Raw genomic sequence first — 21,393 nt, forward strand, 5'->3', positions numbered from 1 at the left:
TTGTCAAGCTAGATATGTGTAAACTAAGTACAGGAGCAGCAAAGATGTTTTTGAGTACAGAGATGCCTGTACTCTCTTAATTGTGCGTTGCCTTAACAATTTGTAATTTTTTTGAAGTAGTATGGAATACATGTACAGAATGTATTGTGGAATCACAGAATGGTTTGGGTTGGAAGGGACCTCAAAGATCATCTAGTTCCATCCTCTCTGCCATGAGCAGGGACACCTTCCACTGGGCGTGGTTGCTCTGTATTTGTATGCTAAACCCCTCTTTTTGCTTTGGATACGATAATGTCTTATTTTTTAGTGCCTTATTTGATGGAAATACAAGCTACCTGTACGTGTTATATAGTGGTAAAAAACAGGAGTACAAGTATGTGCAAGCATAATTCCTCTTTCTGCTCCTTTTTCACATCTTTCTTTCTTTCTTCTGTTCCTGCCATATGAGAATGGTTATTACTCATCAGGAAGCTGAGGTTTTCCCTGTTGGAATAATGACATCAGAAACAAAACGGTCAAATATGCTGCACTGCATGAGACTTTTATTTTCTTTGCTTTCTTCATCCACCCTCTTTTCTTTGCAGTTTTTCCTCTATTTCATAGGTAGAAAAAGGGTATCAGAGAGATGTCCTTGAAATACCACAAAATCATGGCAGGTAAAAGGATGGTTATTTGGTTAAAGAAAACCAGATTAATCTGAGACCTGCCACAAGTGCATCTTTATGCTGCCTGTGTTTGAATGAGATTATCAATATAAAAATCGATTGAGGAGCCCCAAGGTGTTTTGGAGTTTTGTTTGCTTTTTGAGCATTGAACTTGAGTTTCTGGAGTTGTGGTAACATGTACAATCCCAAAATACTTTAGAAAGTAATTTCTACTTGGAAATTCTCTGTTAGCTTTGTTTTGTAAAATGCTGTGTAAAGGAAAAATTTTTGAACTGTGCCTTTGTTTAAAAGTTTTTAGCAATTTTTAAATTTAGTGTTCAGTTACCAGGATGATTTTAAATAGCAGAGGTGTTTCTCAGGCCAAACTGTAAAACTACTGAATGAGGGTTTAGCTGACGGATTTTTTTAGTTCACTTGTATCTGTACAGCTTCTACAGTCTTGTACCTCTGGAAGCATTTAACTGCTGCAGTCCCCGACGAAGCCAGAGCTAATAAACCTTTTTTGGACCTGACCTGGCTGAATGAGGAGCAAATCTGATTGTCCTTGTTCCATATTCATATTAATGCTGCCTCTGGGGAGGCTCCTGGAATGTGCAGAGCTAACTGAAGCTGGTCCTCCTGGTGAACTGCAGTTAACGGCCAGGAGAGAGTTAATACTTGCTTTTTCCAGTTACGTTGATACAGTCATGGAGAAGTTTTGTTTCATTGTCATAAATATTAGTTGAAAGGAATGATGTTTCCATACACCTTTCATAGTTCAGTAATGGTAACAGCAAAGGCAGTTTCTCACTATGGCCTTCCTCAGTTTGCATTATATTATCAGTGAAACTAATCGTACAATGTAGACACTTCATAGAAATTAAGCTTCAGAAAAGTGCACCTTGGAAGAAATCCATTATGCAAGTCACATGATTATTCTTGTAATAATTTGAAGTAAGGTGGAGAGATCATGCAGTCTGACTCAGTACTAATTAGTGACTTTGATTATGGCTCACTTGGAGGAGTTCTCATTTGCTGTGCTGTAGGTTCCCTGTATTAATTTCTTCTGTGATGCGTTCCTCACAGCTGAAATGAGGACAGCCTTTTCCTTTAAGTGTAGTTCTCTAGTTTCCCTGTTATATTGTAGTCATCTACATCTGGCTTTTCATTACATGGCCATTCTGGATATTTAATAAGATATGTAGAGTACATTAAAATAAACATCTGTGTAAGAGAATGGCTTGGTATTGCAGTGAAAGCAATTCAATACGTTATTGAATGTTTAAAACCTCTGAAGACTATGCAAGCAAGCTTTGATGCAGGTAAACTTGTCTACAGAAAGACTTAGAGAAATTAAGGAAATATTTGCATGGCTTTCATCATTGCTTAATCAAACATCATTGTGCACCTGTGTAAAAATGATTAAAATGTCTGGGTTAATGCCTTCGTCTGGGGTTTATGCTATTAAAATAATGAACGTAAGGCTCTACCAATGCCTTTTTAATTGAATCAAATAAAAGGATGCATTTGTATCAGATGATAACACAGTCAAGTTATTTTTTAAAAAGCTTATAATTATATCTGTTTAGAAAATAATTAAAACATCTGCAAACCCTTATAAATTGGAACAGTGGGGTATTTAGCCCATTGGAAATACATCTGCTTAATGATATGTTTTTGGTTGCTACAGCCAGTATTCTGCTTAAACCCTCTTGGTTGTGGATATGTAGCTTATCCAGACTTACCAGAATTTATCATAACAGAGGGGTATTCAAATCATCATCCTATGTAAGTCTGAAATACTGCACTTTTAGACTTGAATGGTAGAGACCCTTTTTGTCTTCATATTCCTGATTTATAAAGAATAGAAGCTCCTTGTTAGCTACATTATCTGTCCCAAATATATGGGTTTGTGTTACTAGTTCTTGAAATAGTGCTTAGTTGTGTGTTATTACGTAGCTGATATTCTTAGCAGAAGAATTATCATTGTCAACTAGGGTGCTCTATGTAATTCTGAGCATTGCATTTCCAATTGTCTTTTTTTACTAATTATTTCATAATACAAATGTTTTGTGGAATTAAATGTGTAAAAATATGACAGCATCAATTCCATAATTACTTTATTTAAATAACCAGTCTCTCAGAAAAGAAATAATGTAATTGCACCATGGCTTAAAATGCAGCACTACTTCAATTTTGTCAGTTTTTATTTTGTGAGATTGGTGAGATAAGTGTCCCTTGCCTAGCTTCCATAAAGAAAACAGACTTTGGGTCCCACTGATGGGCTTTTTCTAACATGAGGATAAATAGATTGGGGAACCCCTGTCAGTAGCTGTTGCACTTCATTTTACTAACAGAATCTCAAGAGCTGTAACTGCTAAATTGGATTACATGACGTCTCAGAAAAGAGAGTTTTTATTAAAGAACCAATACGGTGAATGTGCTGTTTACCAGATAGTGCTGGCGTAACAGCTTTGCTGCAAGTAGTGTTTTCAATAATGCTTTTATATTACTAAAAGTAATTTTCCACAGTTTGTTAGAGATTTTAAAAAAGACAGCTGTCAAGTCACTACAGAGAATAAGACATTTCTTAGAAACTTGGCAAAAGAGAATTACATTTTTTCTGTTTAGCTTTAAAACTAAGGCTGATCTTTAGGAACCGCTTTCTGAAAATCTTTCCCTGTGATTCAAACTGCAGTGCCTTTAGAAGCACTGGTGAGTGTTTAGCTTGTTTGAAATCAGAAGATTACTTATTACATAAGGAGTGCAGGTTAATTTTTTTTTTATTTAGTCCAAATCTGAGCGTGACTTGCAGGGAAAATTCTGATTCAGTGTGGATTTTAAATAGAAATCCAATATAAATCCGCATCACTGCTGGAAAATTTGCTTTGTGCATGAGATGCATGCTTAGTTTGTGTATTTAATTACAGTATTTTGAGTTAAAATATGTTGCTAATAGCTTACAAGTTAATCTTTCTTTTTATATCCATTCTGTTTTCCATAAAAGGAAACTTTTTGTACTAAGGAAGAATTTGTTCCTTTGAAGTCTGCATGATGCTATGTGAGCCAAACTAGACAAATATTTTAGAAGATGTGTAGATAACGAAACATTGCCCTAATGGCTTTTTTTTTTTCCCTAGAAAATCCAATTTTCTTGCTTGTTGATGGTGGTGAAACTTGCAATTTCTCTGTTGGTTTTGGGGGGCTTTTTAAAGTTGCTGTAATGCTTTGCAAATGTTAAATACTTTCAAATGTATTGGTGGTAAGGCTGAACTGATCTCTGTGTGTTCTGCTAATATTAGCATTTTTTAGGGATAGAGTTCTGGGATTTTTAGTTGTTCCTCAGGTTCTCTTACACCTTGTACAAGATAATGATTACTAACAAGGATCAGAAGACAGCAGGGAAACTGGTGTCTTTTGAAGCACCTACTTTATATGTATAGGTATTCAATTTCTACACTAGTTTTGGAGTTCAGGTATTTCAGAGGTGATGATGGAGCATTATTCATAGTGAAGTGCTTGTATGACCAATTTCCCATGTGTCCTTTTGCAAATCATTTGGCTCTTCATGCTATTAATGACACCACCTTTATTTTCTTTTGTTCGCTACAGTGTTTGTCTCCGAAGTCTGAAAAATTCCTTGGTGCTTAAAAGCAACGTACATATGTATGCATATATGCATAAACTTTTATGTGCCTGAATCTTCAGGATTGTTTTAAAATTACCAGTTTCACTAGATATGAAGATCCTGCAACATCACATAACTCAAGTTGTCTGTTACGTAAATTCCTTCATAAGGTCACAAATTTCACTTAATGGCTCTTAAAAGTCAGGTCCACTTCTGAATGTACTTTTATCTTGTGAGCCTTGATTTAGATGGTCATAATACATCCCATGACTTCACACATGGATGCCTCAGGGTTTTATATCTGAAGCTTCCATATTTGTCATTTCTCAAAATAATACTATACTTCTCAGTAGGATTTTTAAGCTTTCTGAAGATACATTTAGGTTACTAGCATCAGGTAGTCTGATTTGAAAATGTTAATTATTCTCAGTAATGTTGTATATCCAACATTCTCTTCTAAAAGAGAAGTGGTACTGAGAGATTTTAGGAACTGAAGCTGGGAGAGGGAGGTGGCTTTTGGGAATTACAATTGGGGTTGAAATGTCTGTCTTTTGTTTTGGAAAATTGAGTTCTGCTGCAGTTCAAGTAAGTTTGCATAGAACTCCTATAAAGTAATCCTGTTCATTTTGTGGTTATTACTGAGCCATATAAAGTATGTATCAAGACTGCCATGGCTGTGATGAGTCTTCCACTCTGCTGTGTAACTCAATGCATAGTAATGATTCAGTTCTTTTCTATCTGTACAAGAAAGCTGTTTGATGCATTGCTGTTTAACCGTTTTCAATTCTTTGGATTATTTTAAAGATATTGTTCACGAAAATTTGAAAATGGGGTCAGATGGGGAAAGTGACCAGGCTTCTGGAACGTCATCTGATGAAGTTCAGTCTCCCACAGGAGTTTGTCTCAGAAACCGGATACATAGACGAATCTCAATGGAGGTAATTCACTTTTCATATAAGGATTGTTTAAATTGACAAGAGAGCTGGGGGTTGCTTTAATTGTTTATTGTAACTGGTTGTCTTCTCAATTAACTGTAACCAACCGTTCTGCCATATATTTCATGCCGAAAGCATTATTTGAATACTATTTAAATTTGTCTCCATTTTTCACACAGAACGATGGTTATCTTGCACTGTTTATGAACCGTTAATTTTGAAAATCTAAATGTTTTGGAACTTGAATTTTTGGGAGGAATTTCTGAAGTGTAGCATTTGAGTCGCTTTCTCTTGCATTGTGTGCAAGCCACTGTATGTATTCAAGAAGATACATGGTTTAGACATCTTTTACTTAACACTGTTTTCTAGTCTTTGCAAAACTAATGCTACAGCAGCAGTGGTCCTGACTGCTTCAGCCTCTTCCTCTCTTCCTGTTTTTTTTCATGAACGGAACTTTACAGGATGGTAAACAAAAGGAGGAAAAGTACCTTATGAATAACTGTGCACATAATTTCCTTTATTTATGAGTCTCATTATGAATACTAGCCACCCTTGTGCTTGCTTTGTTGTCATTTCCCTTGGTGAACTAAAACAGAACACTTCCCTTTTTCTAGAGTGTATAAAAGTTACAGTTATAATGATGCCTTTGTTACAGAAGCATGTAGAATTTTGTAGTTGCTGCTTTATAGTACACATAGGAATATGCATAGTTTTAAGATTTTGAATCTTCATTCAAGGCCTCATATCAAATACTGCATTGGGAAACAGATTTGGATAAGTTACAGTAGGGTGTACATGCCAAAAATTTTTTATTTGTAAGGCATTCTGTTATGCTTGAAATTCCAAGACTCCAAGCGTGTAGTGCAGATATGATTTCAAATATATGTAAATTAGCTGCATTAATTATTTATATAGTTTCTTGCACCTGGAAGGTTTTGTAGTCAAATTTTTAAATTTGTATGTTAATCTCAGGTTTGATCTCCAAACTTTGTTCTCCCAACTTTGCTTGTTCAAGTTTATTTGAGGGAACAAAGGTGGGTCTATTGGTTTATGCAGGATAGTTAAATTAGGGATAAAAGTCATTGTGAAAACTTGCTTATCAGAATGTATGCTGCAGAAACTAAAAATCAAGGAAATTATTTAAAAGGATTATTTACTTTTTGTTCATTGTCTGTTTCCTCTACATTTTGAAATGCGTATTTAGAACAGGAAAGAAATAAAGACATTTATGATACATAATGAAATTAAACAACTGAAATGGAAATCTGTCAAATCTTCCAGAGAGGGCTAAGAACCATTAAAGGATTCTCTTTTGTTTTGGAATTCAAGAACTCCAAAAGAAATTACTAAAGAACTCAGGAATAGTAAAGGTCAGGAAATTACTGTGTAATTTTTCAGAAGGCTTTTTTTAAATGAAAGCATCTTTTCATTTTAATCTTTAATTGTAAAACAATTCTAATATTACTGTTTAAGAGGCTTTGGGAAACTTTTAAGTTTTGTTTATGCAGTGCTAATTTTCTCATTTTCCTCCAAATTCCAAATGCTTGCTTCTGACTGTTGAAATTAACGTTATTTTTTTCATTGACTGGCTCAGTCAATGAGAGCATGAATAGTTTTTTGGCATCTATTAATGTATATTCGGTGAGAATTGTAATGTTTCCCTCAAATCGCCATAGTATTGATTGATACGGTGATACGGTGACTTTTCCTGTAATATTTCACACTGATGTCTGCAAAGAGTCTCAGCTCTGAATTTTGAGAATGCTTTCAATGAGAGATGTTTTTGGTGGCCTTAAAGTTTGCTTCTTAAAAGTGCTTTGTAGCAGAGTAGGTAGGACTTGTACCTGTTCGTGCATTCCAGAGGGAGGAAAATATAACAATCTTGTAGCTTTGGTTAAAATACCTTCCTAATGATAATCTTTTCAGTCAGCTTTATCATTTCCTAAGTGAAAAGGCTTTAAGTGATTACATTGTCTGCCTGTCTTTTTCTCCTCGTATTTATCCCATGGGTCATTTTCTGTCAGTTTTGACAGATGGATAAAAATCTCCATTTCTAGTTCTCTATTAATTTCTGTAAAAAAAACCTCTGCATTGGGAGATACTGTGATGTATCCCCTGCTAGTTAAAAACCACACTATCCAGAGATGAGTTGAGTTGCAAGCTGTAAGTCCACAAAAACCCAGTTTTAGTCATTTTGCTCTTTGTGGAATGGAATCACTTGCTTCCTTGGCCTTTGAGGGAACCAAAGCAAGGTTTCCTCTCGTAACAAGTTGTGCCTGTATGCCTTGTGTGATTTGTGCCATGAAGGTGGCTGATTCAGTAGTAGCAATGTGATTATATAAAGAGAAAGAAACAATCTTTGTTGTGAAGTAAGTTTCTATTATTTCAGTTTTATTTTGATGGCTGGTGGGAATCTGTTGTCTATAGAAATTGGGTAGCCTGAGGACATACTCCCTTTATAGCCATTTAGAATGAGTTATAGCTGTATGCTGTACATCACAGGTTGGAGTAAATTAGTACATGTGTGCCAGTATGTTTTTGCTGTAGTCTGCTGAAGTCATTAGTCCCAGTTGGAATCCATTGTAGAATGAATTTGATTAAATATACACAGTTGGATGAACTCAATAAAGCAATATTTCTTGTTCCTCCTCACTAAGATGGATGTGCCTGTCACACTGTGGCTGTGTCCTTCCTTATGTTTAGTTTGACCAATATTTGCTGTATTTATAACAGTTTTGTACATAATTTCTTGGTTATATATGCTTGGTTCTCTCTGCTGAATTGACAAAAGTCCTAATTCATTTTGAAGGTAACTAACCAGGTAAAGTTGAAACCTTGAAACGGTCTTTTTTACTTACAGGAATTTTGTGTATATAACCAAATTTTTGATGCTCGGCTTGAACTTCCTATAGAATTCTGAAAATTAGCAACCTAGCCAGGTTTTTCTAAATTGCTAAAAACATGCATACTGTACTCAAGTGCAACTTAGCAAAAAAAAAAAGTATTATTATTCCTGATGTATTTTGTCTATGAGAATACACGTTCTGATTTTTAGTGCCCATCCCCACTGCAGTTAAATAATGCATAGCTACAAATAAAATGTTGTCAAAGAGCAGACATATTCTCTGCTGCAGAATATATGGAAGACTCTGTTGGGAAATAAAACTGGATCTTTCTAAAATTTTCATATAGAGAAATACAAAATAGACAGTGGAGAGAGAAATGGAAAATGTGTTTGTTGTAGCAGAGTCTCCATAGCAATAGAAAGCTGAAATTTCATAACCTTAAATTGCTGTGCTTTAGATAGAAAATCATACTGCAATGTAACCTAATTATGAGGCATTTTAAATATGAAGTGGTGGTAGTATAATGAGAAAAAGAATCCTGCTCTGCAGTGAAAAGTCTGCTGGGGTGAAAACTTTCTATTCACAGTAGCAGCCATGGAGATAGCAGCTTTCAGTCTGTCATATCCACCCCCCATTCCCCCATGACTTATAATTTAGGCCAGCGTGACAGGGAGATGATAATACGTTTGCTTCTGAATTCGACAACGCTGCAGTTGTGGTTCTAGATTTTTTTTTTTAATGATTGTTCCTTGTTATCATGTGCTTAGAAAACAAAGAGAAAATACCAGAATCTCATTGTGTTGCCTAGATAAAGTTTATTTTGCTTGTAATCCACAGGCTACAAATTGTCAGTAAAGCAGTTGCTTTTTCTTTCTCTTTCCTTCTACTCGTTCAGGCAGGAATCATGCTGACAGTAGGTGTGAGCATCTATTGTGTGAAGAGTTTGGCTTCAAACAGCTGTTAGGTTTTAATTAAAATGTCTTGTACTCTCATGCTAATATTAATGGTTATTTAGTAAGTCAGTAAAATTGTTTATCAGACATCGGATGGAATAATTTTTTCAAGTGTCAGAAGCAATACAGCTTAAGAATCTCTACACATATTTCTCTATTTTATAAAGTGCAGGTCATGCAATGGGAAACACTTCTGCAGATCATGGGACTATAGCTTAAAGCATTTTCAGTTTGATTTTGCTGGAAAAGAAGACATGGACAGTAATGCATTAATATAACTTCATGTTACAAGCTGTAAGTGTTCACTGGGGGCCCTGTGCCCATGCACTGGATAGTGAGTGCATCATTAAGAGCTGTGGTGGATAAAAAATAAGGAGAAACAGTCTGTGCAAATTGAAACATCTGTTTCCCTTTCCCAGAAGTCCAAGGTCTGTTAGCTGTCTTAGCATGTGAACTGGCGGAGCGCCATAACCTGCTGTTCACCAGCCTGTTTCCCAGATATTTTATCCTGAGAAGCAGTTCTTATCCATCCGACTGTCACATTAGTGACAGAAGTGTGTTCCAGATCAGACTGCTCCTACCACACTGCTATAGGGTATAATTCTCCCCTGGGAGGATTAGCTCCAGGGTTAGTACTTGTAGCTGAACAGAAGGAAATACGAAGGCTGTGAATTGAAGCTGTAGGCAGGTGTGTGTTGTGCTGGTCACCTTCCAAAAGAAAGAATGTAGATGAGAAATAAGTTTTTATGAGCTTCACTCTTTACCAGGGGTGTAACTGCTTAGGGGGTCTTGACACAGCCTGAGTAACACAACATGCTGCTGGTCCACCTGGGCAAGCGTACCTTCTAAGAAAAATGCACAAAATTAATTGATGTTTCAACTGATAAAAGTGTTAAGAATTGGTTCATAGGCTTCAGATTAGAATGTGGTTTGTAGGTCCCCATTCTCACGTGCAAATAGTGCACTCTCGGCTCCGTTCAGTTGTTTAAATGCTTGAAAAGCAGACTGGATGCAGTACTGACCCAGGGTTTTGGTCAGGGGCAGTACAGCATTTTTTTCTGCCATTAGTTTTGGAAGCAGGAAGCTACTTTTTCCAGGATAGCCTGAGAATTCAGCCCTACGTATCTTGCCATCCAGGAGGCTTCCTTGTATACCAAGCAGGCATTACTACCTGGGGCCTTCTCTGAGCAAAGTTTCTTCCTTCCCCCTTCTGTTCTTGGCAGCTACAGAACCCTCTCTGTCTTATTTACTGGGTTTTGTCTAATTTACATCTCTCCAACTCCTGAGAAAGCAATAGCTTTTTTTCTGATTGTCTCTTCTACGAATCCAAGCACGTGATCACCTACCAGAAGATTTCAGTACTAGACAGAAAAAAAATTGAAGCTTGACACAGTCAAGACTTCTTTTGCTTTTCAGTGGTCACTGTAATTATCTCCATTCAGTCATGCTTGGCTCATTTTTTTCAACCTTTTCCAAGGTTACACTAGAAAATATGTTATCATTTTTATAAACTCCCACTTTCATGTTTCCATGAAGCTTGGTGATTTCAAAATCCCTCTTCTAAAAACCCAAGTGTATGTTCTAAATTACTAGGATGGTTTTGATTAAACTGACGGACCTCCTTTTGATTGGCAGACTCATTTCTTCCACAGAAGAAAACTGACACTGCAACAAGAAAAAGAATTTCAGCTTAGATAACAGATGACTTTAACATGCCTTTTACTAGACTTTTTAAAGGGTAACTGCCTTTGTTATCAGCAGTTAACACTTTTTTTGCCCTTCTGTTAGGAACCTTTGGCATTTTGGTGCTAAAGTTCTTGCATTCCACTTGCAAACGCTCCTTTAGTAAAGTTACTGCACTAGGCAATATTCTTTCTAAAAGGATGGAATAGATGCTTTTTTGGTTTTGTGTCTTCATGACTTGGATTTCCTTTAAGTTCCATTTAGGAGTAGTCTGGTATCGCATTGGATGTGTTCAGTCACCTATAAAACACACAGAAATTCATCAGATGAGAAATCAGTAATTGGGTGCAGTTTCATACCCAGTACTCCAGCCACACTTTCGTCAAGGAAGGTCAGATTTCCCATTTTCATATTCAAGAAGTTGGTTTCTTTTTAATTAGCCTGTTTTTTCATGGGACTTCCCTTTTGGTACTTGAAGTGCTGTTGATGATGTAAATGCTAGTGTTAGTAATGAACGTTACACAGAACTGTTTCAAAGGTCCAAGTTTACATTTTTGCAGTGATATGTTCTGTTTATCCTTTTCCTTCATCTTTGCCTTGTTTTTCTTACAAGCTGGTAAACTTGCACTACCTTTTTTCTTTCAGGGCAGTTTCTCTTACTACTGTGTTACAGAAACTGATGAAAACATAGAGAAATCCATGTTTACAAATCCAGAGGATGTAGTAGTAGATGAGGCAGAGCTTGCTTTGTTAGTTTCTGTTCCTGCCCAGCACCTACCACTGAGTCAAACAGCCACAGACCTTGGATTTTTGTTGAGGCTAATGCTGCAGAGTGATATCTTGATAGGTGATAATTTAGCAAGCAAACAAAATCAGACATGATATTTTTATGGTTATTATTATTATTTTTCATAGTCTTCCTTCTATTCTCTAAGTTCACTTCCTTACAAGCTTTCTGATGCAATAAAATAATAAAACAAAACAAAAAACAAGCACAAACAAACAAAACCCCAAGTAAAACAAAAGCAAAACCAACCAACCAAAAAAAAACCCCAGACGAAGAATTTTCAAGTGTTTCTGATATAATCTATCACAAATTCCCTGGGTATTTACATACTTGCTGAAAGGAAAGTTAATGTCTCACATTTGATTTTCATTTCTCCTTTCTCATATTTTTCAAAACTGGTTTTATGACACATGTATTTGTTTTGGTTTGGTTTCATTGGTTGTGAATAGAAGCTCCTGGAATGCAGTTTGTGAACACTGTGTTTGTGCTGATCAGTTTAAACCTCTCTCTTTAAAACTAATAGGAGATACAAAGTAAATAAAATAACAGCCTGTGGTTTTTTTGAAAAATGAGTGAAAGAGCCGGTTTTATTCAGCCAGTTGGTAGCCTAAGTAGCATATCCATGAAATGAAAATTCTTACTAAAAGTATTTTGAAAAAGAAAGTGCTCAGAATTCATATTTTTGCGTGCTTAAAAAAACCTATTGGCCTGTAATTCTAGTTTTGTGCCTTCAAAAATACTCATGGTTGCAAATACTACTGAAAAAGATGCTTAGCATATTTCAGAAGTTTTTCGTGCTGCTGAAGTAAATAAAAGAAAGATATCTGCTTGCAGTGCTGGTTTCTATGCTTTTAATTTTTATATTATTTATTTTATATTTTTATTTGAGGGCCATAGCTACTGTAGATATTGGCAATAATTTTCTTCAGCTACTGTCAGTAAAGTCCTTGCTCTGTTGGTTGATGATAGTAGATGTGCTGGGAAAATGAGACACCTAGTCCCAAAACAGAGACTAAACCCTAGAATTCATGGTAATAATATTTCACCGATTACACTTGGCTCATTGTCTTTTCCTGGCATGTCAAAATCAAATCTGACAAACTGTGTTTATGTTGGGCAGGAGGCAGAGAACATGCATTGTCTGTGACCAGTGGTATTTCTTGTGAGTCTGAAATAGCCTGTGGACCCAATCTCATGATAAAATCCCTGAAAGTGCTTTGTGTATTCAATTAGCATATTTGGGAAAAAAAACCCTTTTGATTTAATTGATGAATGAATTCTACCATTATTTGGGGTCAATTCTGTCACAAATGTAAAAAGCCACTTGACTCAGTACTTAAAATTGACACTTTCTCTGAAATTGTGTGCATTTTGACAGACTGGCTGAAAACCAGCATGGATTTGTGGTGTGAGATGTAGCAGTGATCCTTCGTAGATGGATCTTAAGATTGTGTTTTCATTATTGCTACTAACAGAAGAAAAGGTTCTTTGATGACCCTGTCCTCAAATTTAGCAGAATAGTAATTGATTAATTGTGAGTTGATGTTTTCAGTAAAATAATAACAATAGCAACATTGAAGTATAAGGGAAAAATGTAATATTTAGGTATAAATCACGCTACTGAAGGCAGAAAAAAATGCACTTTATGCATCATAATGAAATTATAGCTAAACCTGTCAGTTGTGTGGAGGAATGATGATGGCTTTATATACATATAAGGAAGACTGGTATAGATAACTCATCCCAGCTGTTAAAATAGTCTTTTTGGCTACAGTAATTGAAGCCTATCTATAAAGGTGTTAAAATAGTGTGCTGCAGGGATGGTATAGGTTTATTTTGGTGGATGTGTATGCTGATGTTTTACTTTGAGACCTTGAAGGTCTACAGAACTGTAACCAAACAACACAGTTTTTTACAAATATGTTCTCGTTTTTGGGGCTGGTTTTTTTTTTTTTATATATATATTTACTTTTGCCTCTAGCAGTCTTGTTGTATGTCATAATTCTGTAGAGGATCCAGTTGGCTTCAACTGTGCTGTCATTTGACAAAAATGCACTGAAATTTGATAAGGCAACCTTCAGAAAAAAGCTCCACATGGTATCTGATACTAAAATGATACAGTAAGTACATGCTTTAAAATTGTGTATTAGAATGTGTAAGTTCTCACTGGCATAAGCTAATGTCTTAAAAGTAATGTGTTTGCTTTGTGTATCGTGAGGTAGCACATAGTACACATTCTTAGTTAAAATATGCAGGGAAAGAATAGCGTAAAAATTTGATTGGTTTTGGGCTTTTTTTTTTACCGTAAGCATGTCATGAAGTTGAACTGCATTGCATAGAGGGTTATAGGATGCAGCATTTTAAATGTCGTTAAGCATGTGAACAAAAGCACAGTGAACAGCCTGTGGTTGCAGCTGAGATGTCTCGCTGCTGCTCACTAAAGCTGGTGAGAATGCTAATTCAGACTGATGCTTACACAAGAGAGCATTTTCATTTGATCCAGAGTGGATTGTTTGGGCCATAGGACTGATGTCTGTAGGCTTACAAGAACAATTCTTTCTTCTTTGTGAGGCTGTAATAAAATTTTATGGATGGAATTTAGCAGAATCAACTCTTAAAAGATAAACTAAAATTTAAGGGAGAGGTGACCAGCAAGTTGTCTGTTGCCATATGGTAAGTACATACCTTAAGTAATGGTTGGTCTCAAAATGTAACTCACCAATAAACAGAATAGCCAAAGCAATAAGGATTGGTATATAATGACGTAGCTTGGCAGTATAGTTTGTGTCATCCACTGACAGAGACAGCTTCCTACTCCTGGGCTCCTAACCTTGTATCAGTGGATAATTACTTCCTTTTTTTGGAAGGGGTAGTTACCAGACTTTCTTACACCCAGCCCGTTCTCCTCCAAAACCAATGGGAACATCTGGCCACAGGCAATGAAATACTGGCTTTGGAGATACTCAGCTGTTACATTTGCTAAATGAAACATTTAGTAAGAGTGAACTGAGGCTGATGTTATCAGGGTTTTCCCTTCCAGTTTTTTTTGACAAGAGGCATTAATCTTCCTTCTCTTGCTGCAGTTGCAGTTGTGAGTGTGGTAGCAGTCTGAAATGGCCTGTCAGTTCAAAGATTAGCAGCATTTGTAGCCCAGTAGACACAAGAGAGACTTACTGTTGGAGCAAGAAAGAAGCACTCTGCAAAATGGCACATTTGTTACAGGTTAAAAGTAAAAATAGTCTGGTTTTCGTTTTTGCTTTTTGTAGTGTAGTAAAAATTGGACTTGGGAAGACCTCAGCAAATCCTTCCCTGGGGCAATTTTCTGGTTGTGTATTTTTTGTGGTTAATGTTTTTTCTGTTTTGTCAAAAATATTAGTGTTTATTGTCTAAATGTGCTATGTAAGTCAAACACACAATGACTTGAGTTGAGAGAAGACAGCCTAAGAAATGTGAATGTTTCAAGTTGCTTCTTTTTAGAGCAGTTATAACATGTAGAGTTCAAACATTGTCTATCCGGAGTTAGAATCATCTTTATCAACTTCAGTGAAATTAACTGAAGTCTGTAGTGCGTCTTAGTCAAAAAAATTTGTGAGTTAAGGATATCCAGAAGTTTTTTTGTTATAATACTTGATTTAAAGTAGAAAACGTTAACAGTGTTGTTTCCACAAATAAAAATAGGTTTATTCTGTAAAACAATGTACTTTTTTTGACAGGGTTTAAGAGGAGTGAAGATTTACCTGTTGGTCAGGAATAAGGCTTTCTGAGAAGTGGCACTAAATAATATTAAATTAGACAAGTCAGGCAATTATAAAGGGGAATAGCTGGTAAGTTTGTATTATGGAGAGTAGGAGATGAGAAAAGGATAGGTAGCTAAGGAAGAAGTTGACAGAGGTGAAAAACAGAAAGTGGTAACAAAATTCTAGTATTAAAGTCTTGTGAATGGTTTTCTATGAGTGGCAAGTCAAGAAGCTGATGTTTGCAGCAGTATTTTAGGCCACCCAGAAGGGGACCAGAGGTAATGAAATAAAAAAAGTTAGGATTTTTGGGGTTTACTTATATGTGTGAAAAACAGGCCAGGTTTGGGGGCAAGGTGGTTGGTTGTTTTTCATTTAGAAGACAGGTTTGTTTACTTAAAATGTCAAATTCCTCAGCTCTCAGGACCTGCAGGATTTAAGTTGGAATTCCTGCCTCCTTTTCTTGTGTCCAAGTGTAAGTAGTTGGTGGTAGACAGAACTTCCACATCAAGGAACACACTTGGCTGTTAGGCAGATGAAAGAAAAGGCTGGACAAAGTGTAGCTCTTCCTAGAGCATTTGCTGTAGCTGGCATTAGAAATAGATGGTAAAGATAAGCACAAGTTAGAGTAGTTTATTTCCATGAAAAACAAAGTGGTATTAGTGTCACAAGTGCTTACATGTTTATCTGCCATGAAGCAGAGTAGGACAAATGTGAAACTCATTTCAGACAAATTATAAAAATAGATTACATTTCTCTGCCAGTAGTACCAGTAGTAAAGCAAAACTGAGAATAAGCCTTGCATATGAAGATAGAAAATGTGTTTTTAAGTTGTAGAAGGAAAATGCCACAAGCATTCCGGTTCCCCTAACAAATCAAATGGTGCCTAAATATGTTCCCAGAGTATAGCTTGGAACTGGATTAAAAACCAGCTCATTAAGTAACATACAGTTAACCACAGGCATTTGATAATTTAGAGTACTGCATTTATTGAATACTGATATATTTTGTTGCAAGTTGACCCTAAAGATAACTATAAAGGAATTAACTAGAAAATGCTATGAATTGACGAAAGTTTTTTCATAAATTAGACCTCATTTAGAAAAATAAATCTTAAGTGATATACAAGAAAATAATATAGTTTAAATTCTCTAAAAGATTGTTTGTTTTACCTGAAGTACTTTGTTGCCCCCAAAAGCTAGGGTTTTGCATTCCATTAAACCCTTGCTTCTTAAGAGTTACAGAGGAATGTACTCAGATTCCCTCTGAATAGTTGAGGATCTGTGTACACCACTTACACACCTGTTATGTTTAAAAAAGGATATATAAAATAACACAGGGAGTTGCTCCAATTTACTACCTTTAAATATTTAGATTTATAAAGGGATGCAAAATTAGTGTTTAAAAGGGACACTAAACTTTAGTGTTGACAGTCTCAAAGAGCATAGGGAAAATTCAGTCCTGCCATTAATTCTACATGCTTCCTTATTACTTCTTTAAACAGCATTGTAGCAAGGCATTTTATACCTTGGTTTAAGTTGTTCAGTTTTTTCTTTACTATGGGAAATGCTAACAGGTCATTATATTCAGTTGGTCATTGAAATAAGTGTGAGCAAAGTCCTCTGTCCAGAAAGTCTCTCACTGCTTCCCAGGATTCCACAGAGACTTAAGACAATTAGAAATTCTTAAAAATCTGTTTCCTACTGTTGCTGGCCCCTCCAGCCTGGTGTCACACCAAAATAGCAGCAAGCCATGTGGTTTAGAAGAGCGGGTTTTGCTGCTGGTAAATCAGCAATAGCAGGATTGCAGTGGGATGGCTGCAGGGGCAGCATGGGGAGCAGAGATGGCGACTGCATCTAATGAGCAGTCCCAGGCCTCATATACCAAGGCCAGACTCACCCTGAAGGCTGGTCAGCACCAGCAGGGAAACAGGTTGTTTCCCCTGGGCTCAACAGCCAACCCAAACTGGCCAAAGGGCTATTCTGTGCCATCTGGCATGGCATTTGGCAATAAAAGCTGAAGCAGGAGGGAGGAAGGAGGGACATTTGTGGCTATGGCATTTGTCTTCCACTTCTTGAGCCACGTGCGTGCTGAAGCGCAGCTTTCCGGGAAGCACTTGGACACCTGCGTGCTGATAGGAAGCTGTGAATCAGTTCCTTTTCCCATTCTGCTAGGGCACACAGCTTTTGCTTTCCTTATTAAACTGCCATTACCTACACCCACAAGTTTGCTCACCATCCTTCAGTCTTCTCTGCATTTTGTGGGAGCAGAGAGTGAGTGCTCCACTAGGTGAAGGCTTGACTGTTCACCAGGATCAGTCCACAGTGGGGGAGCAAGTGTCCTGCTGCCATCAGATGACCAGGCTGCCCAAGTGTCAGCAGACTGCCCGGCCTTGAACACTTAAGCCTCAAAATTAGTAGGTGTGTGGTAGGTTCTTGCTTTTCTTTTAGCATTATCTCAGTTAAATTAACTGGGATTTTCAACTGTGTCAGACTGATGCAATTTCAGTTTCCAGTTTTTCTATTTAGCCACTGTGAAACGTTGTGCTTATTCCTCTCATGCACATCTAATGAATCCCCTTTCATGTTACTGTATAGCATTTAATTATAATTGCTTGCTTTTCCCAAGAGGTAGTTGCTTCAATTATTGCAAAAACTGGGAGGAATTAAGTTGGTACAGACAAACAAGGCATAATAATTTCCTTCTTTCAGATATTTGTGTTTGTAGACTAAATTACTTTCTTCAGTTTTGTCTATTTTAAGCAGTTAGGTAAAGGAAAATTGTAATACAAAGAAGACTTCTTATATATAATTCTATGATCTTTCAAATATTGGTGTCATAAAAGGTTTCTGTCTGGTAGGTAACAATATATGGTTTTAAAACGGAAGTCTTGGCTTGGTTGACATTCTAACATAGCCAAATATGCATGAGCTTTGGAAGTATAGTAGTGTAAATCATTAGGAGGAAAAATCTGTAAAATACCTGCTGCAGATTCCATGAAATCATGGTTTTCTCACAGAAAAGAACCTTTCTTCAGCTCAAGAAATTTAAGGTGAATAGATACTGTTTTGATTTTATTTAGAACATGACAAAAATTTAGATTTTCAGCACTTAATAATCCTTTTTTTTTTTTTCTGAGGGGGAAAAAAAGAGCAATTGCCGTCATGTATTGTCTATTACATTACAAATGTGGGGAAGGAAGTGTTACTAACATCAGGTATTCCAGTTCTGAAAAAAATGTCTCCTTCTCCCATCAGGTTGTGGTGTGCTGTTCGGGGTTTTTTTAAAGACATTGCGGGGGATGGAGGTGAGGGTTGTTGTTTTATGTAAAAGTAGATTACTGTTTGTGGGGGAGTTACCCAAATTGGAACAGATTTTGGCCTTTGCAGCAGTAAGTACTTACATTCAAACTGTACTACCTACTGTGGAGCAACAAATATAAGTTTACAGATTAAGCTTGGTTTAGAACTGAGAATGTCACGTGAATCTCTGAAGTGAAGTCATCGTGCCTATTGCAAAAACAGCATAGGCAGAGGTTTTGAGAATGAAGGAATGGGAATTCTGTAATAGAATTACATCTGCCTCCCATTATCATGTTTTCTGCACCAAAAATAATGTTATCTCTAGCCTCTGTGATAGCTGGGCTTCAAAGTAATGGATTCTTTGTACCTGTGTAGAATCTCAGACTGGCTTTGTTTCCTTTGCCCTCCATCTGAAAAGGTGTGTGTTTGGCAGATGCAGTGCACACTTAATGGCATAGTTTTCAAATTGCCGTCACAGCCTAAAGGCTGCCTTTGCTTCCATCTTCCTATATACCCATCAACTTTGTATGCTTGGGAATGCTTCTTGGAGGCTGTGGAGGTGGGTTTCACACATGGAGAGCTTTGGGATACAATCAGGTCCGTATTTCATGAGGCCTTTGAATTGAGGTCCATAACTTCAATATCCCTATAAAAATTTTCTGTTAAAATTCCTATAAACAGATTTGTTGAACAAGCACTGTGGGACAGTGAGAACAGAGCAGTGCAACAGGTTTCTGTGCTGTAAGAGTTAATAGGTAAGAGTAGGAGAAAGCTATTTTGTCACAGAGTTTATAGGATAATGGTGGTATCTCTTGTGTTCAGGAAGTTATATTGAAAAACTCAGCTCACTGATCTTTTATCCTGGTCTTTTAGTATTTGTCAAATTGTTCTTCAGCCATCAGAAAAAGCAAAAAGCCAGTATATTGGCCCAGTGTTGATCTGGGATTACATTAGGAAGGTGAAGTAGAGATTGATGCTGATCCTTTTCCTGTCATCCCTGTCTTGTTCCAGCAGTTTCGTGGTTTTACTCTGCAGTGAGATGTCAAAGCTACTTTCTTTAAGTCAATGTGGCATGCTCAACTGTTTTGAACAGCTACCAGAATTTTCTGAAGAATGCAGTAAATCATAGGAGAAATAATTTTTTTTTCATAATCTGAAACCCTCTTCAGTAGGAGAGAGGCATTAGCAGAGCCTGGCAGAAAGAAGGAAAATACTGTAGAGGAAAATACCGTTTTACTTCAGGGAATACTTGTAGGTCCTGTTACAATTAGCTCCACCACTCTCCCAAAAACCACACTGGCAGTTTTACAATGGCTAATGTTTTAAAAAATTTAAAATACACAAGTTGAAAATGAGTTAATAAACTAGAAAGTATGCCAAAATGGAGCCATACTTTTTTTCTTTTAATTTAGCTTCAAAATGTTGGTCAAAGCTGCCATTCTGTGAACAGCACTTTTTTTTGTTTAAAGACAATTAAAAAATTCTATACTAGATGAAAAACAGACACTGATTTTTCCAGTTGTGCAAAGAAGCTCATGTTTGGCAGCAAAGCAGAAGCTAACAGACTTGATGCTCTGTACCTAAGGAGGTGTGAGGAGCAAAAGGAGAACAGGAGGATCAGCTGCCAGAAATTAGAGCTTTGCTGGCCTCTCTCCAAAAATTTCTGCCTGTATCAGGTGGCCATAGTGAATAGCATATGTAAATCATCCTGGAGGGTATATTATCATTTCAATCCTACCTGAGATTCAACTAATTCCCAAATTACATAGGTTTTTTTCAAAGTATATTTCTTTAATTGGTATTTTTTGCTTAGCTTTTGCTCCAGGTATGTATACAGGTCATGCATATACATGGTTCAAATACATTCTCATCACTGAAAGCTTAGCAAGTTGTTCACCAAGATCTCAAGTCCTGAAAAGTCTGATGATCCAGTTCTTTGTCAGCCTAAGCCAATTTGGCTGCTGGCTTCCCGGGCTTGCCCTGCTGTGCCTCTCTTGCCCTGCATTCAGGCTGTGAGCTTGTCTGACCTTACACTGAACCTGTTTGGAGCACAAAGCTGGCAGGAAGCTATGCACTTCTCCTGAGATAGTTTCTTGGTGATTTAGCATGCTGAAATAGTTCAAAGCTGCTGCAAAGACATGAGTAGAAGCACATGGTCAAGCCTGAGGGGAACTGAACTGGGATACAGCTGCCAACATTTGGGTTAGCTCAGGATGCCCAGCTGGAGGTGATAGTTAAGGATAGAAAAGGGTACCTTCAAGAAGGGTTTACAGCCCTCAGGTCAGTATTGATTAAATCTGAGGTCTACCAGCAGAAATACAGAGTTGCCTCCTCTGCTGGAGAAAAGTGTGAAAACAGTGATGCTTCCAGAGATGTCCTCTTCAGGGTAGAATCTTTGGGGGTGGATTGTGCACTTGATGTTGAGCATGACTTTCTTTACTTGGATAAACTACCTACACTGAAAAACAATTCCCAGTGTTTCAGAAATTGCTTCCCATTTTTTTGAGTCTGGCTATGTTGTCTTTTTATCTCATGAGATGGTGACTGGCCATTTTAAGACAATATTTAATATTTTGGGGTTTTGGCATGTTTGAGATTAAAGCCAAACTAAAATAAAAACAATAAGAACGTACAGTCACCCCAGAAAAATCTTCTTTCCCCCTCCCATTTGGTAAAAGATGAAGCAATCTTATTTCCCTCTTGCCTTCGAAATAATGTATGTTGTTCTTGAAAAAATTTACTGGGGAAAAATAGGATCTGATGCAGAGAGAATGGCTTTTATGTAATGGCATTTTCATTTTCAAAAGATCCTGTAGTAAAGAGTTATAAAAAACCAAATGTAATAATATTTGTAATAGTTGGCTCTAATAATGAAGTGATT

The 21,393-nt window shown here is 36.8% G+C and overlaps 1 protein-coding gene across 2 annotated transcripts in view; it reads left to right on the plus strand.

Moving 5' to 3' along the window:
* CDK17 (cyclin dependent kinase 17) overlaps positions 1-21,393 on the plus strand; it is a 92,240-nt gene that overhangs the window by 52,200 nt on the left and 18,647 nt on the right. For both annotated transcript variants that reach the window (XM_048302114.1, XM_048302116.1), the window contains one exon: positions 5,077-5,210. In XM_048302114.1, the coding sequence (XP_048158071.1) occupies positions 5,077-5,210 (134 nt within the window). The remainder of the gene's footprint in view (positions 1-5,076; positions 5,211-21,393) is intronic.

This window comes from Corvus hawaiiensis, chromosome 4, assembly GCF_020740725.1.
Source record: "Corvus hawaiiensis isolate bCorHaw1 chromosome 4, bCorHaw1.pri.cur, whole genome shotgun sequence".
NCBI classification, from domain to species: Eukaryota; Metazoa; Chordata; class Aves; order Passeriformes; family Corvidae; genus Corvus; species Corvus hawaiiensis.